A 15,776-nucleotide genomic window follows, 5' to 3' on the forward strand; every position below is an offset into this window, starting at 1 on the left:
CACTGGTATGTAGTGCACTGTACAAGAAAAAAAAAAGGGACCTTCCCTTTGACCTCCTCTGCCGAACTCCTCTGCCCAAATCCTGTTAGCTTTCCCTGTTCACACTCTGTTCACCTGCTCTCTGAGAGCTGGCTTGCTTGTATATCCTCTGGACCAGCTGACACAGCTCCCTGTGCTCTGCTCACTTAGGAGTCAGGAAACAGTTCAAGGACATATTCCAGTCAGGCAAAAACACTCAGGATATGAGATGTGTTGCCTTGGGAGAAGGGGTGTGTCCTGGGGTGAATTCAGAGGGCCAGATAGAGAAGCTTAGAGGGCCATATTCAGCCCCTGACCCAAAGGTTTCCCATCCTTGTTTTAACCCCTTACTTTCTATTTGTCCATTCATGTCCTGCTGTATTCTGCCTTTGCTCCATGGCATACCCACTGGACTTTTCCAAGTTCCAGAGCTAGCATACTAAATCCTGTACTGTCTCTACCCCTTACTTAGCTTGTTTTTCCTCCTAGTTCTGCTTGCCTTGCCCCAAGGCTGAGGGCCAATGTTTCTTAAATGAAACGGCAAGTTTGTCCCCTATACACATAGACAGATTGAAATCGGAAATCGGGTTCCTGTTTGCGCTATATTGTCCAATCAACTTACATTTTAATTTGCTGTTCTGCAGGTTTTGCTGTGGTCAGCCAATAAGGTATTTGAGGAACTGACTGACCTTGAGAGGCAATTCCACAAATCATTTTACACAGTGAGAGCATATTTGAATTGTGACAGATATTCTGTAGGCCTTCTGGATATGGACAAAGAAAAGGTGAGCTACGTTCCTAAGATTTTCAGCTGCTGCTGCCAAGAAACAGTGGAACAGCACATACTTTGCATGCAAAAGGATCCTGCTTCAGGCCTTGGCATCTCCAAACAGAGCTGGGAAAGACAGTTGCCTGAAACCCTGGAGCCACTGTCAGTCAATGTACAATACTAAGCTAGATGGACCAATGCAGCGGTGTCACTAGCGGGAGTGCGGGGGGGTGCGGACCTCCGGCGCGTGCTCTCCCAGGTGCATGGACGGGGGTGGCTGGTCTTGCATGCGCACGCACATGCGCACGCACGCACTCACCACGTGCTCCAGGCTGGTGGTGGAAGGCCCGTCCCGGCTTCACCACCAGCGAGCGGGCGCCTGCTGTCGGTCTTGCCCGCCCGCCTCCGAGGAGGAGTTGGCTGCGCTGACCCAGAGCACTTCTCGGCTCCTGTGCCGGCCAACGGCGTGGGGCGGGGCGGCTCTGGGTGTCACCCCCCTCAGGGTGTCACCCGGGTGCGGTCCGCACCCTCCGCACCCCGGTAGTGACGCCCCTGGACCAATGGTTTGATTTGGTATAAAGTAGCTTCCTGTGGTTTTTCTTTTTCAAGAAGTCAGATTCTGAAGAAGTTATTTGAACTGCACAGTTCAAGGCACGTAACACTCTTAAAAATGTTCTTCGATATTTTTTTTACAAAGGGGGGAGTTATGTGCCTGCAGTTATTCAGGTTTTTAAACTAAAAATTATTCCACAGCTACTCTATGGGGTTCCCTTATGGATTCACACATTCAATTCTATGGCTGAATCGGTTCTTTCCCTTTTTTTATGCCAAATTTTGGGTTTACCGATATGTGCCCCGTCGGCGGTCCTTAGACTTAAATGTGGTCTACCCTCTATTGAATGCCAAGCATGGATGATGGCTACCAATTATTGGGTTAGATTAGCTTATGAACAGCCCCCGGGTTTCTTATCATATTTTTGGAGCGATACCTTTACATCTAGTTGGAATAAAAAATTTAGGAGCAAACTTGCCTTGTTGGGTTTTTCCCCTGAGTATTTAGCCACACAAACTTCTACCTCGGCTAAATCTGATATTCGAACTCGTTTAAAGGACACAGACTCCCAAATTGCAATTACTATGGCCACAAAAATGTGCTCTCCTATCCACTTTAAATTACAGCCAGAGCCATTCAAATATGTTCCATATTTGGATTTTCTCACGATTCCAAAATTACGTCTAGCCTTTAGTAAGGCTAGATTTAATTCCCTCCACTCCGCATTATTGATTGGGAGATATCAAGGTTTACCCTATGAACAACGTGTTTGCCCCTGCGGGGAAGGTAGTATCGAAACACTCTATCATGTCATGTTTGACTGCCCTATATATGAAGCTGTACATTGTAAATTTCTATCTGCTGAAATGGAAAGTATTACGCGGGTAGTCCCCGATAATAAGCTAGGTTATTTAATTACAGGAATTAAGAAAGAAACTACAATGAAGGTTGTGAATTTTATATATGCAGCGCAATTGTTAAGATCGGAATTTTTACTTACTTAACAAATGTATTTTATGGATGTAAATACTGAACTGAAATGTATGGTCTCTTGCTTTATAATTTCTTTTACTATTTTTACTGTTACATACCTGTAATAAGACAGGTCTTTGACCGCAAATAAACTAAACTAAACTAAACTGAACTGCACAGTTCTGTAGGAAAAGTCAAGCAATAGTAGGTGAAGGACCATAGTTCCATGGCAGAGTATATACGTTGCATGTAAAAACTCATAGATAACGTAACCTTAACATAAGTAACTTGGATGTACTTTGAGAATAGTGTACTCTACTCTCTGAAAGTGTCTAAAATTGGATATCACCCATCGTTTCAATTCTTGGCATATTTCACTAGTAAAGAGACATAAATTGGTTTAGAATTATAACACTGTTAGTAAAGCAGTTGGTTCATACATTACCTGAGCCAGAGGGTAATGAGGTTGGGCATCTGCTGGTGCTCTAAGACTAACAAAGGATTCACTGCCCCAACAGTGCTGGCCGTCACACTTTGTGCAGGACAGACACACACAAAAGTTTGCACACTTGTCTAATAATTAAAGAAGCACACATTAAAGAGAGCCAAAGCGGGTCACATAGTTGATCAATCAATAGCCAGTGCAGCGGGGTGCGAGCCAGCCAGATTAGGATCATAGCATGGTGGGAAGTGGGCATTAACTCTTTGCTTCCTACATAGTCTCAATCAGAATCCCTCCCACCTGCTATTCACAATGGAAGGAAAGCTCCAATTGGCACCAGCACCAGTTATAAGAGGCCTAGTGACATTAGAAATGTAAAGTGTATGGTAGGGTGGACAGAGACAGAAAATGGTGGATCAGCTTCCATGAGCAGGAATTTCCAATTCTGGAACATCTCCTACTCACAAAAAGTGATTTGTGATCTTCCTTGAGTTCTTTCCTCTTACTTCATAATATTGCCCTCAGGCACAAAATGTTTCCATTTAAAAAAAGGGCGGGGGAAGGTTCTTCCCCACAGGAAATTAGATGTTAGGGAGAAAGGTTCTAGTCTAGTCTTCTTCCCAAAATGTTGGTTTTCTATTGCTGAGAACATTTTTATATGGAATAGCATTCAGCATTCAGTGATGTGAGCCTCTGCTTGCAACATGAAGTGGTACAGCCCAGGAACAAATTTCTTACCTCAGAACTAAGCCAAAGAGGTATGTGTAAGTTTGTGTGCAGATTATCATTTTGCTACACATTTGTTTCTGATAGAAATAAAAATTCCCCTCTCCTCTTTGCATGACGATTACCAAGAACAATTCAGCACGTGACCACCTGGTAATTATTCATATATCTCCACACTTGAATTCATTAACATCAAGGAGAAAGTCAATTCTAAGCTCACCCCCTCTCTCTGCGGTATATACATTTATCAGAAAAGATACCCATTTGTGCATCCACAGGGAACAATATGGCCTCAAACCATGGAGCACCAGCATAGTGTGGTCTTCCTAAAAAGAGAGCAATGCCTTTGCCTTATGTACTATTGGAAAGCTAGTGGATAACTACTATGGGTAGTGGTATAATCTACCACTTATATAGCTGTCTCATAATACTGATTCAGATCAGTACCAAGCTCAAAACTGTTTATTCTGACTGAGTATTGACACCTCTAGGTCTTGTCCCTAACTTATCCTATATAATTTTACCTGTTCTTCTTCACAGTCAAAAGTAAGCATAATCCTATATCATGTTGACATTAAATGTCTCTTTTCTTTTGAAGGATATATGTTTTTGAAATTTACATTAAATATATATCCTTTTTTATTTATTCTCTTATAATAATCTCACACCTGGACATATTCAAACCATGGGAAGTATTCAGCATTCACTTTTTTGTTTTCTATCTTCATTTGACCCAAACTGATATTCTGTTATAATGGTTGTCTCCTTTTCCAGGAATTCTTTGATTTATGGCCAGTTCTAATGGGTGAAGTTCCACCATATTCGGGACCTCGGACTCCAGATGGCAGAGTAGGTCATGAAATAAACAAGAAATATCCCCTTCCCCCATTTGGCCTCTTGTTACGAACTCCCATTTCTGTTCTGTTTATAGGAGATTGCTTTTTATAAAGTCATTGATTATATCTTACATGGAAAGGAAGAAATTAAAGTTATCCCGTAAGTAAAGAGAAATAATCTCATGTGCAGTACAAAATTATTAAAGGTGCAGGAGCCCTGCCCTCTTTTTTACCTGGCCATCATATTCCCAAAATATATTTGTAAGACTACATTTTGATTGAAATGATGAACGTGTAACCAGTACCATGCTTCTTTAGCAAGCTGCTCCACTCATTGAATAAATTAATAATATGTATGTGTGCATTTATTTATTTATTTAAAACACTTTTTTTTTGCACTGGTCATTAGCTCAGAAATGCTTACAGAGTGGCTTACAAAGATCAGACCTTTGAAAAAGTAAACAAAACACAGTAAACAAGCAACAGAGCAGAGCTTGGAAAAGTTACTTTTTTGAACTACAACTCCCATCAGCCCCAGCCAGCACATGCTGGCTGGGGCTGATAGGAGTTGTAGTTCAAAAAAGTAACTTTTCCAAGCTCTGCAACAGAGCAATTCTAAGTGGGGTAGGGTGGAGTGGGGGATCTGGTGGATCTATTGCCAAATCCCAGGCCCTCCTGACTCACACAGGCTAAATTGGAAGTGGGTGGTTGGTTGGTTTCTTGTAAGGAGCTGGTATATCTAAGGAGCCTTAGGATTGGGTCCTTTGGGGGATCTGCCAGTGACCTGCCCTGACATTCCTGTTTTGGGGCTTTCCCCTCTGGCAGTAGTTTTCCAGCTACCTGAGTGAAGCTAGAGCCTGTGCTATAGTGACCCCCGCTTTCCATGCAGTGGTGCTTCTCTCTGTCAAGGAGGCCCCAGCCATCAGCACCAGGCATTGAAATTACACTTGTTGTTTATGAATTTCATAAGTAACTTAAGCATGTTCCAATTGTAGCCAACCCTAATTTGATCAATGTTTTCATATATTTTCCTTTCCATTTAGAAATCCTAAGACAGATCACTGGGCACTGGTTAGTGGGCTCCCAACATATGTAGTGGAAACTGGTTTTGTAAGTATTTAGATTAGCAGTGTTTCCATAGCTCATCAAGACAACTATGGCCAGGAGCTAAAGAACCATGGAATGATTTCCAAGTGACCCAGGCAGCTTTGGACTTGTTTTCTCAAATGGCACCTTCCCCATGCCACATGGCAAGCCACCTTTGAAAATGAGGGAAGTTACAAGCGCAGTTTTTGATATGACATGGGGGTTGTCTGCTGTTCAGAGATCAACATTTTCAAATGTGTGCAAGTTTTTGGGTATCCAAAGCAGGTCTTTGGAACACAGCCATAGATTGTTTAAATAATTCTGCTTTAGATTCAGTTAAGAAAACATTAAATGTACACATGATTATGTAAACTAAACATTTCTGCCATTTTCTAGATTTGCAACATTATGAATGCATCTTCGGATGAAATGTTTACATTTCAGGTATCGTAAGAGCATGATTACAGGTATTCTTGAGTGTCCCATATTAGCATCCCTGGGAAGAGGAAATGGCCATTAAATCCATCTAAGTTTGTAATGTGGAAATATGCTCCAATAGTTGTAGTTTAAATACAGTACTATCCATACAGCTTCCTCTTTTACATTGTCTAAATAACAGTATAATGATTTCTATTGAGTCAACATGTAATTTATAGTGTCATATATTTCATACCTATCCACATACTGCTGTTTTAAGGAAGGTCCTGTTGATGAATCAGGCTGGATCATCAAAAATGTTCTCTCCATGCCAATAGCCAACAAAAAGGAAGAAATTGTTGGTGTTGCTACATTTTACAACAGAAAAGATGGGAAGCCCTTTGATGAACAGGATGAAACTCTAATGGAGGTAGGCCCCTTTAATGGAGCTGTAGTTGAAAACAGGTGTTTCTAAAAGACAGTTGATTACTAAATGATCATCCAATTCTGCAATATACCAATATTATGTTCACCAGTTGTGCTAAAAGTAACCCAGCCAATTCAGCAGAGTCCAACTCCTGCACTAGCCTTGGGTTCCTCCACTATGCAATGTGCAAAGAAATGACCACCTGAGATTATCTAACAAATGGGGTTAGCCTGCATTTCTTAAATGGCTGGTCTTCCATTTCTTCTTTTCATGCACTTCCATCAGTGCCCGACTCTGCTACAAACCCATTTAATCCATGTGTTGACAGTGTCACTCACTCCTTTAGATAATTCTTGAGCTGGCTTCCTATTGTCTTTAGCTGAACTTTCTACTTGTCTTTATCTTCAGCCTTTCATTCTCCCCAGTTAGAGTATCTTCTTTTGCTTTGTCTGTCTCCTTGTTCTCTTTGATCACATTCAACTAATCATTGTTCCAAGCCCAGGATTTATGTGCATTTTTCATAGCTGTTTCTCCATCATATTTTTCAAACCATCTTTAAAGTAGCCTTTGCCAACCTGGTGCCCTTCAGGTGTTGTTGGACAACTCCCATCAGTCCTGTCAGTATAGCCATGCTGACTGGAGTTGATGGGAGTTGTAACCCAACAACATTTGGTGGGCAGTGGGTTGGCAAAAGCTGCTTTAAAAACCTGTCTCTTTAGATTGTATGCCTGCCCCCCTCTCTGTAGATATTATCCCCTCCAGAATTGCTTTGTAGCAGATGTTTCTCGTTTGCTGCTAAAAGTTTTTACAGTATTTTTGTTTTTTAAATTATGATATTGTTATACTGTTTTTTTAATTTATTGGATATTTTATAGATTGTAAATTTCAGCATAGGACACAAAATATGCACTTGATATAAATGTTATAAAATATAACATATTGTTATTCTGTTTTTAATCTGTGAAGTTAGCCATCTTGACAGTTTCACTATGAAGCAGAAAGGCAGGAGAAAAATCCTAATAATAGTTAATAAACAAGCACAATCATATTATCATCAGTACTGTTCTTTAAAATTAATAACTGAGATTTGGGAAGGGTAGAAGGGTCACCTCCTGTTCAGCTATAATAGCGATTTCTGTTTTATTTCCTGAGTCATTGACACAGTTTCTTGGCTGGTCTGTGCTCAATACTGATACCTACGATAAGATGAATAAACTGGAGAATCGAAAGGATATTGCACAGGAGACAGTGCTCTACCATGTGCAATGCGACAAGAATGAAATTCAAGCAATCTTGGTATGGTTCTTAAAGCCTTTGTTTCTTCACTAACTCACTCACACACAGAGACTCCTAAACCTCTTGTTAACATTTTAAACATTCATATCCAGAGTCTCTCCCATTTCTACTCATGCCAATCACTTTAAGTTAGTATTCTTGAGCCCTCAGTTTTTCACTTTACACATCTTTTGAGGAAAACAGTCTCTATAAGCTTGTACAAAAGGTTGCTTTCATCATGTCACAGAAATTGGAAATTTTAAAGAAAAACTCACAAATCCATGAGCCCTGATCTTGCAACAAGTACATGCCAAATATCCAAATAGCACACAGATACATGCAGTAAAGGCCATTATTTTATTTTTTACTAGAAGGCAGCATCAGAAGGCTGCAGTTTTGAGCAGAGGAGAGGGAGGAGGAAAGGTCAACCCCTTCCTGCTGGCTGTCTTCCTAACACAAATCACCCACAAGCTGCATTACCCCCTCTAACCACACCACCCTGGGGTTCTAGATGCATATTTACCTGAACAATTGGAAAACCATCTTGGGTGAGCAATTTTGGGGAAATGGTTGGTGGAGAAGAGGTTTAAGCACTCCTTCCCTGTCATTCCTCCACTCAGAATATGCAGCTTTTTCAGGCTGCTTTTCAATATTGTCTAATTTATCCCTTGAAGAGAGGTTTGCTTCAGTGCTGCAGAGTGAAGGAATGAACATACTTCCCAGGTGGGGAGGAGGAAGCCGTGTAGTGGAAGACAGTGTACCTTTGCAATAATTTGGGTGTGTATTTTAATTGCTTTTTAAAGAGATGAAAATTTTATTTATTTATTATTTGATTTATATCCCACCCTTCCTCGCCCTTTAAACAGCAATAAACACCTTTAAAATGTTTCAAAACCTTCCAAAGATGTCTGGGCAGGTATACTGGCCCGTGGGCAAGCTTCACCAGCAGAATAGTTGCCTGAAGGCAAGGGGGGCTTGTATCCCCCCCCAGCCTTAGTTCTCTCTAGCCTAGCATTCAGCGTGAGATGGGTCAAGGGACGGTCAATGTTTGCTCAGAGCCACCTGGGGCCTAATCTGAGATTCCTAATAGGCATTTCAGTCTAATGCTCTGCAAAGAGTCCTGTGTGATGCTGGGAAGGTGCCTTGTTAACCAGATAGTACAGACCTTGGAGCAATTAACTCACATACTCTGTCACCACCAGTAGCTATTGCAGCATTAGATCTGCCTTAGGCACCACAATGTCTTGGCCCATCTCTGAGTGCTGTGTGAGTCATAACTTTGACATACATTTGTCTTCACAGCCAACGCGACAGAAGCTCGGAAAAGAGGTGACTGAATGTGATGAAGAAGAACTGACAGCGATTATAGTGAGTGTTGACATGTTATGGGTTCATACCTTGGTTTTAAAATTTTACTGTAAAATGTCCTCCTCTGCCAAGCATTACAACTGAGATTACAATATAACCAAGGGGAACATGTCCTCCAACATGGGTTCTCTCATAGATGTGCAGTGTATATCAGCATAGTGCAATATCAAACAATATGATCAATCCTGTTAGGGGTGGACAATGAATTTTATCTCCCAACCCACCTCCTGACAGCTCTTCTAGATTTTAGCCAAAGCATCATATATATATATAGTCAATTTAAGTTCTTCTCATGGAAAACTTAGACTCAGTTGTCCACATTTCTGCAGCAATTTGCAAGTTTTTTAAAAATCCTCATAAGGATTTTAGTGTGAATTTCTCCTAATGTCACATAATGCATTTTTGCATGTTATTTTCACTCATTTAGTCATTTTAATGCACACTTTCCCCTCATGTATGTATTTTTGTATACATTGGTTGGTGAACTGCCTTGCAAAATTCGAGTAAGTGCAAATTTTGAAGAATGGATGCATGTTGTTCTCATGTTGTTTCCGAAAGTGGGAATTTGATAAATACAGCTTGAAATGCAAACTGAATCGAAATTCTCACCCATCCTTAATATATATATATATGCCATACTTTAATGTTATTTCTCGGTTAAGTATTGGTTTTGTTCAGAGCCTGGAAAAGTTACTTTTTAAACTACACCTTCCATCAGCCCCAGCCAGCATGGCCACTGGTTTGGGCTGATGGGAGTTGTAGTTCAAAAAAGTAACTTTTCCAAGCTCTGGTTTTGTTATAGAACTTCACTCACAGTTAGGTTGGGTTGTGCAGAAAATCATACACTTTGGCCTCCCAAGAATACAGGGTAACTATACCTAGTCTAGTGAACCTCGCAGTAGCCATTTCAGTTGGTTGTATTTAAAAGTTTAGACAAATAAATGGAGGATAAGGCTATCAATGGCTACCAGCCATGATGACTATGCTCTGACCCCACACTCAGAGGCAGCATGTTTCTAAATATCAATTCCTAGAAATTGCAGAAGGGGAGAGTGTTCTTGTGCTCAGGTCCTGTAAAGGGCTTCCACTGGCATGTGGTCAGCCACTGTGAGAACAGGATGCTGGACTAGTATATCCACAGAAACTTAAATCAGGGAAGTAGGTTGGGGATGTGTCTGAGACCACAAGACTAGCTTGACCCCCACATTATTCATATTGTATTTATTTATTTATGACATCTGTATAACATAAAGTTCTCTGGATAGCCCCATAACGTTAAAGATGTCTGGGGAGCTTACAATAAATATCCATTGGCAGAAAGAGAAGATAATTTTTGGCAATTAATTTTCCTCCACAAAAGCAAAATATGCTCCCCATCACAGAAGCAAGCACTGACAACACAATTATTATTATGGCAATCACACATGGATACATAAAAACAATTAGCCCAGCAGCCATAGCCTGGAAGATCTAAACACTCACTACTTCAGCATTGGGACTTGTATCACATCACCAAGTGCTGTGATTTCCCCCCCAGAAAGAGCAGCTTCCAGATCCTGCACAACTTGAGATCTATAGCTTCCACTTTTCTGATATGGAATGGACTGAACTAGATCTTGTAAAATGTGGTATTCAGATGTACTATGAACTTGGAGTGGTGAAAAAATTCCAAATTCCGCAGGAGGTAAGTTACAACTTTAATGTATGGACCAGTTCTCACAGTTGTCCATATCAGAGTGTATCAGGGATGGATGGATAGATTTTCCTTTGACCTGTCCTTAATCTGGAACATATTATGGTCAGTTGACTATTATATCCTGATGACATCTGCCCCCAGAGCCAGAAGCTCCACAAGACAGCAGTACCAGTAGCCTGCATATGAAGCCCCACCCTCTTAGGTACTAAGACTGGGTAGCTCCAGCAGCCATTTTGGGCTAGGGTTGTTCCCTCTGAGTCCTACTGCGGCCCAGAGATTTGGCAGTTGGAACATCTGAGACCTAAGGGAAAACTTATATACTTATGTTTTCTGAGTAACTCTTGTCTAATTTATTGGATTTAAAACATACTGTAAGATGCTTTCAGAACTTTGGTTAGTAGGCAGGGTATAAATGCTCCAAAATAAATAAATGAACAAGCTGTGGGGCAGCCTTGAAAGGAAGAGGAAGAAGAAAAAGCAACATTTCCTAACCGTTTTAGGCACTCTCCTAAATCTCCCATGCAAATCCCTTGATTACAAAAAGCCAGCCAGTGGTTTATTTATTTATTTGTGTGAGTTTCTGTCCACTTATGGTCTTATTTCATGATAACCTTCTATTCCATTCCTGGCTGCAGAGCTGTCAAAACCTGTGCTCACTATAGTTCTATTTTCACAGGTCCTGGTGAGATTCATTTATTCAGTCAGCAAAGGTTACAGAAGGATTACCTATCACAACTGGCGCCATGGCTTCAATGTTGCACAAACCATGTTCACTCTTCTTATGGTATCTTTTTACTGACACTTCTCCCTCCCAAGATAGGTCTCAATTGAGAGCAACTGTCCTTTCCTTACACAGTTCTCATCTTCCCACCCACTTGATTGCCTTTGTCCTTAAGTGAACAAAGAACCAGCCCCCATCAGCATTATATATTTAAAGCAGTATTATGCCACTTTAAGCAGTCATGGCATCCCCCAAAGAATTCTGGGAAGTGTAAGGGTGTAAGATCCCTATTCCCCTCACAGAGCTACGGTTCTCAAGAGTGGTTTAATAATCGATCCCTCTTCCCACAGAACTCTGGGAATTTTAGTAGCTCTGTGAGGGGAATAGGGGTCTCCTAACAACTCTTAGGACCCGTAACAAACTACAGTTCCCAATATTCTTTGGAGGAAGCCATGACTGGCTAAAGTGTATAATACTGCTTTAAATGTATAGTGCAGATGGGGGCCTCAGTGTTGCTGAAGGAAAGGAGTTTTTGGACTTCTTTAATGGTTTGCATAAGAGACATTATTTATTTATTTACATACTTTTTATCCCACTCTTCAGCCAAAAAGTCTCCCAATACAGCTTCGTTGTTATGGACTGCCTTCAAGTCGATCCCGACTTATGGCGACCCTATGAATAGGGTTTTCATTGTAAGCGGTATTCAGAGGTGGTTTACCATTGCCTTCCTCCGAGGCCCAAGGTCACCCAGTGAGCTTCATGGCTGTGTGGGGATTTGAACCCTGGTCTCCCAGGTCATAGTCCAACACTAAAAAAAAGGGGGGGAAGAATAGGCCCTGCCCTCAGGTTTACAATCTAAAAACATACAACAGAAAAGGAAAATCATTTGTGAGTGAGGGAGGAGGAAATAAGCAAACTCAGGTGCAAGCTCTTAGTGATGCAAGCTCTTCTGATGACAAGCTGGGGTGGAAAAGTTCAAGGATAGGAGGTGGCAAAAGTTACTGATCACTCAGATGTGTAGATGGAAAGCCCTTGCATCCCTTCTCCTTAGACATCCACAACACATTGTGGCTAAGATTTTCTGCCTTGACTGTTCCATCTTTGCCTAAGATCCTGGATTCAGATCCTCCCATCATCCTACAAGAGACCAGGGGCTAGTTTATACAGCCAGTGGAATCAAATAGTGAAGATTTTCTTTAGCTTCAGGCTGCTGATGTGGGGGTTGCACATTTGAATGCTTTTCATGCTAAATGCAACATTATGATAGAAAGCAAACAGCATTAGAAGTATGACATTTCAGTTTGGTTTCTCCTTTCTAGAATGTTTTTGACTACCAGTAACTAACAGATCCAATTGAAATTTATATTAGAGGCACTAATCAAAATTTGTGATCCCCACCCTCTGTAGACAGGCAATCTGAAGCAGTACTACACAGATCTTGAAGCACTTGCCATGGTAACTGCAGCTTTGTGTCATGATATTGACCATCGAGGAACCAACAATCTTTATCAGATGAAGTAGGTACTTCTTTATTAATGGGTGTACAATTTCTATTTTAATATGTTGAGCTGGAGAGAGATGAGCCCATTAATGATGAAGCGTAGTATAAAAATGTATTGAATAATAGGAATACCTCTCATAGCTCAATGACATAATTATTTTGAACATAACTTTTATTTATTGAAAAAAACATATGCCTACATTTTATTTGAAAAAGGAAAATGTCTGCTAGCTGCTTTTGCTCCTAACATAACAGTTTATGTACTAAGCTTTTTCTTTTGTTTTGTTTTTGGCATTCTTTTAACTATTTTCTGTTAATTTTGTTCTTCGAACATATTTGCTAATAGGTCACAACACCCCTTAGCAAAACTTCATGGTTCATCAATTCTAGAGAGACATCACTTGGAATTTGGCAAGTTTCTACTCTCAGAAGAGGTTTGTGATCCACACTTTTCTTGTCGGGGTTGGTTTTAGTACATACTAGGTTGCTTTCTAGGAAACAAACTGCAATAGATACCAACCAAGGTTTTGCAGCTTTACCAAGGTAAGTATTGACTTACAACTCTGTACAAGGCTAAAAGACCACAGATAGCTTGGCCACTGTGGTGCTGGCATAGGTGCCCTCAAGACTGGATCACTGCACATACAGTCTATGTGGGGCTATCCTGGGGCTTAAGCCAGAAGGTGCAGCTGGTGCAGAATGTAGCAAGTAGGTTGTTGACTGGGGCACCCCATCCACACCATATAACAATTTTGCTGAGGGAACTGCACTGGTTGCCAGTATGCTATTCTGTCCTGTTTGTATTTCTGTATGCAAGTTTAGAAAAAATCTGTACTGAAGTCATATAAAAATGCATCACTGTGTATGAGGTGATCTAAGAGATGCCTTTAAAGATTTCATTTTTTTAAAAAAAATGTTATGCACACTCCATGTGACTAAACCCCCCACTGCTTGTGCAACTGCTCCCACATGTTTTCAAAATGGGGCCACAAGTATTCATGGGAGGGAAGGGTGGGGATGCATTTCCTCTCAGTAACTTTGGACAGGAAAAAAAATTGTTTCCCTACATCCATCCTTTCCCCCCCATACGAAATCCTTAAGAGAGAAGGCACATCGTCTTCTTCCCTCCCTCTTGGTTCCACTTGCTGCTCCATTTTGAACACCTGCAGAAGCAGAAGCAGCCAGGATTTCTAACTACTTGGAGCGGCTATTACAGTATGTGTGTATTTAAAAAAAATGAAAAGGTTTAAAGACAGCCCTTAGACCACCTCATAACAGAGTAGGTATGAAATCCAGATCTAGAGTAGGTTCCAATCTGCACATTGGTTCAGGAGGTACAAATCAGCATCCCTAGAGGAACACCCTTCCCAGAAGAAGGAGAATGTGTTCAGTCTTAGATAAACAGCATGTACCCACCTGGTCTATTCATGTCATCAGTAGAATCAGTGCTTTTTTGGTAAAAAATGAGGTGCTGGTACTCATATTCATAAACGTCCTATGAGTGCCAGCACAAAATAGTTGCCATGGACAGCTAAAAAGAGGTGCTGGTACTTTATACTAGTGAGCACCATCACAAAAAAGCCCTGAGTAGAACACACAGTGGACATTATTTAACAACATGATTTCACAGGTAATTGTATCAAAGGGCTCATGGCATAGTAAGATGTAACTTGAAACAATACCAGATTTTTGTTGACCCATAAGCCCTATGAACATGTTACAGGAATACCCCGCATTAATGTGTGTGAGAGGGTGTGGGACTGTGTGTGTTTCTGAGTTTGTCTATCCACTTGTTCCCCCTCCTTTCTTTCTCTCACCGTTTTTTTTGGGGGGGTTGTCTTCCCCATTTTTTCCCGCCCTTCCTTCCCTCATTTGTGTTGGGGGCAGCGGCGGCTGCCATTCCCCGTTAGGCAAGACGCTTTTGCGACTCTCAAGCCCATTTTGCTGCTCTCGAAGCCTGTCCTTGCCGCCCACTTTCTTTCCATTCAGGCAGTGGCTTTGTTTTTTCGGCTGCGGCTCCCTTTTTTGCAGCCAGGGCCGGCTCCAGGAATGTCGGGGCCTTTGGGCATCAGCCTGCCCTGGGCCCCTCCACTCCCCTTCCGCTATCTGTGGCACGAGCTGCACCACGGATCACAAGACAAGAGCTTCCGAGCCACCCACCGCCACCACCACCATCCCACCCGCTTCACCTACCTTTCTCTGCTGTTTTTTGTGGCTGCGAGCACTGCACGCGCAGGGTTGCCAGCAATCAAAATGGCAGCCGAGGTTTCCGTAAGGGACTGAAGCTTCTGCTGCCATCTTAGTTAAGATGGTTAGTCTTGGTTAAGTTAAGACTATACGTTTTGTAAGGTTTTGTTTTGAAATGAGCTTATGGGAAGCCTCAGAATGGCATGGGGGGTATTTTCAATTTAACATTGCGGAATGTGAAAAATCCCCGCTGGATATACAGCCACTCTCGTGGCTGTATAATGACATAGTGGGATATCACCCAGCATCATTACAAGACAACCAGTTTTATATTAATTATATGATGGCATTATTTGCCATAGCTGCCAGGAAATTACACACATGCTTTTTAAATGAATGAATTTTGATTTTAACAAGTAAGAACAGTATGTGGGTTTTATTTTGAAGATTTTTACGTACGTCATCAATGTACATTTTATTTTGTATATTAGTTTGTTGTATGAATCAATATAAGGTTTGCAAAAGCCCTTTGGCTATATGCAATAGTTTATTACAACTGGGACAGAGTATTAATGAAAAAGGAACAGATATGCACAATGCTGCATGACTGACAAATACCAGTCTTCCATTCTGATGTCTGCATTCCCCTGCCTTTAGTCCCTGAACATTTACCAGAATCTTAACCGGAGGCAGTTTGAACATGTGAATCACTTGATGAATATTGCCATCATAGCTACTGACTTAGCACTATACTTCAAGTAAGTTCTTCATATGTTTGCTAT

At 41.2% G+C, this 15,776-nt stretch overlaps 1 protein-coding gene across 1 annotated transcript in view; it reads left to right on the forward strand.

Annotated features, from left to right (window-relative positions):
• The window catches only part of PDE6B (phosphodiesterase 6B), a 40,402-nt gene that overhangs the window by 12,149 nt on the left and 12,477 nt on the right, over positions 1-15,776 (forward strand). Inside the window, exons 4-16 of the mRNA XM_061622710.1 lie at positions 663-803; positions 4,255-4,329; positions 4,412-4,476; positions 5,360-5,426; positions 5,799-5,846; positions 6,100-6,249; positions 7,399-7,542; positions 8,824-8,889; positions 10,427-10,573; positions 11,262-11,369; positions 12,714-12,823; positions 13,154-13,241; positions 15,652-15,752. Coding sequence (XP_061478694.1) covers positions 663-803; positions 4,255-4,329; positions 4,412-4,476; positions 5,360-5,426; positions 5,799-5,846; positions 6,100-6,249; positions 7,399-7,542; positions 8,824-8,889; positions 10,427-10,573; positions 11,262-11,369; positions 12,714-12,823; positions 13,154-13,241; positions 15,652-15,752 — 1,310 coding nt within the window. The remainder of the gene's footprint in view (positions 1-662; positions 804-4,254; positions 4,330-4,411; positions 4,477-5,359; positions 5,427-5,798; positions 5,847-6,099; positions 6,250-7,398; positions 7,543-8,823; positions 8,890-10,426; positions 10,574-11,261; positions 11,370-12,713; positions 12,824-13,153; positions 13,242-15,651; positions 15,753-15,776) is intronic.

This window comes from Rhineura floridana, chromosome 1 (genome assembly GCF_030035675.1).
Source record: "Rhineura floridana isolate rRhiFlo1 chromosome 1, rRhiFlo1.hap2, whole genome shotgun sequence".
In the NCBI taxonomy this organism is placed as follows: Eukaryota; Metazoa; Chordata; class Lepidosauria; order Squamata; family Rhineuridae; genus Rhineura; species Rhineura floridana.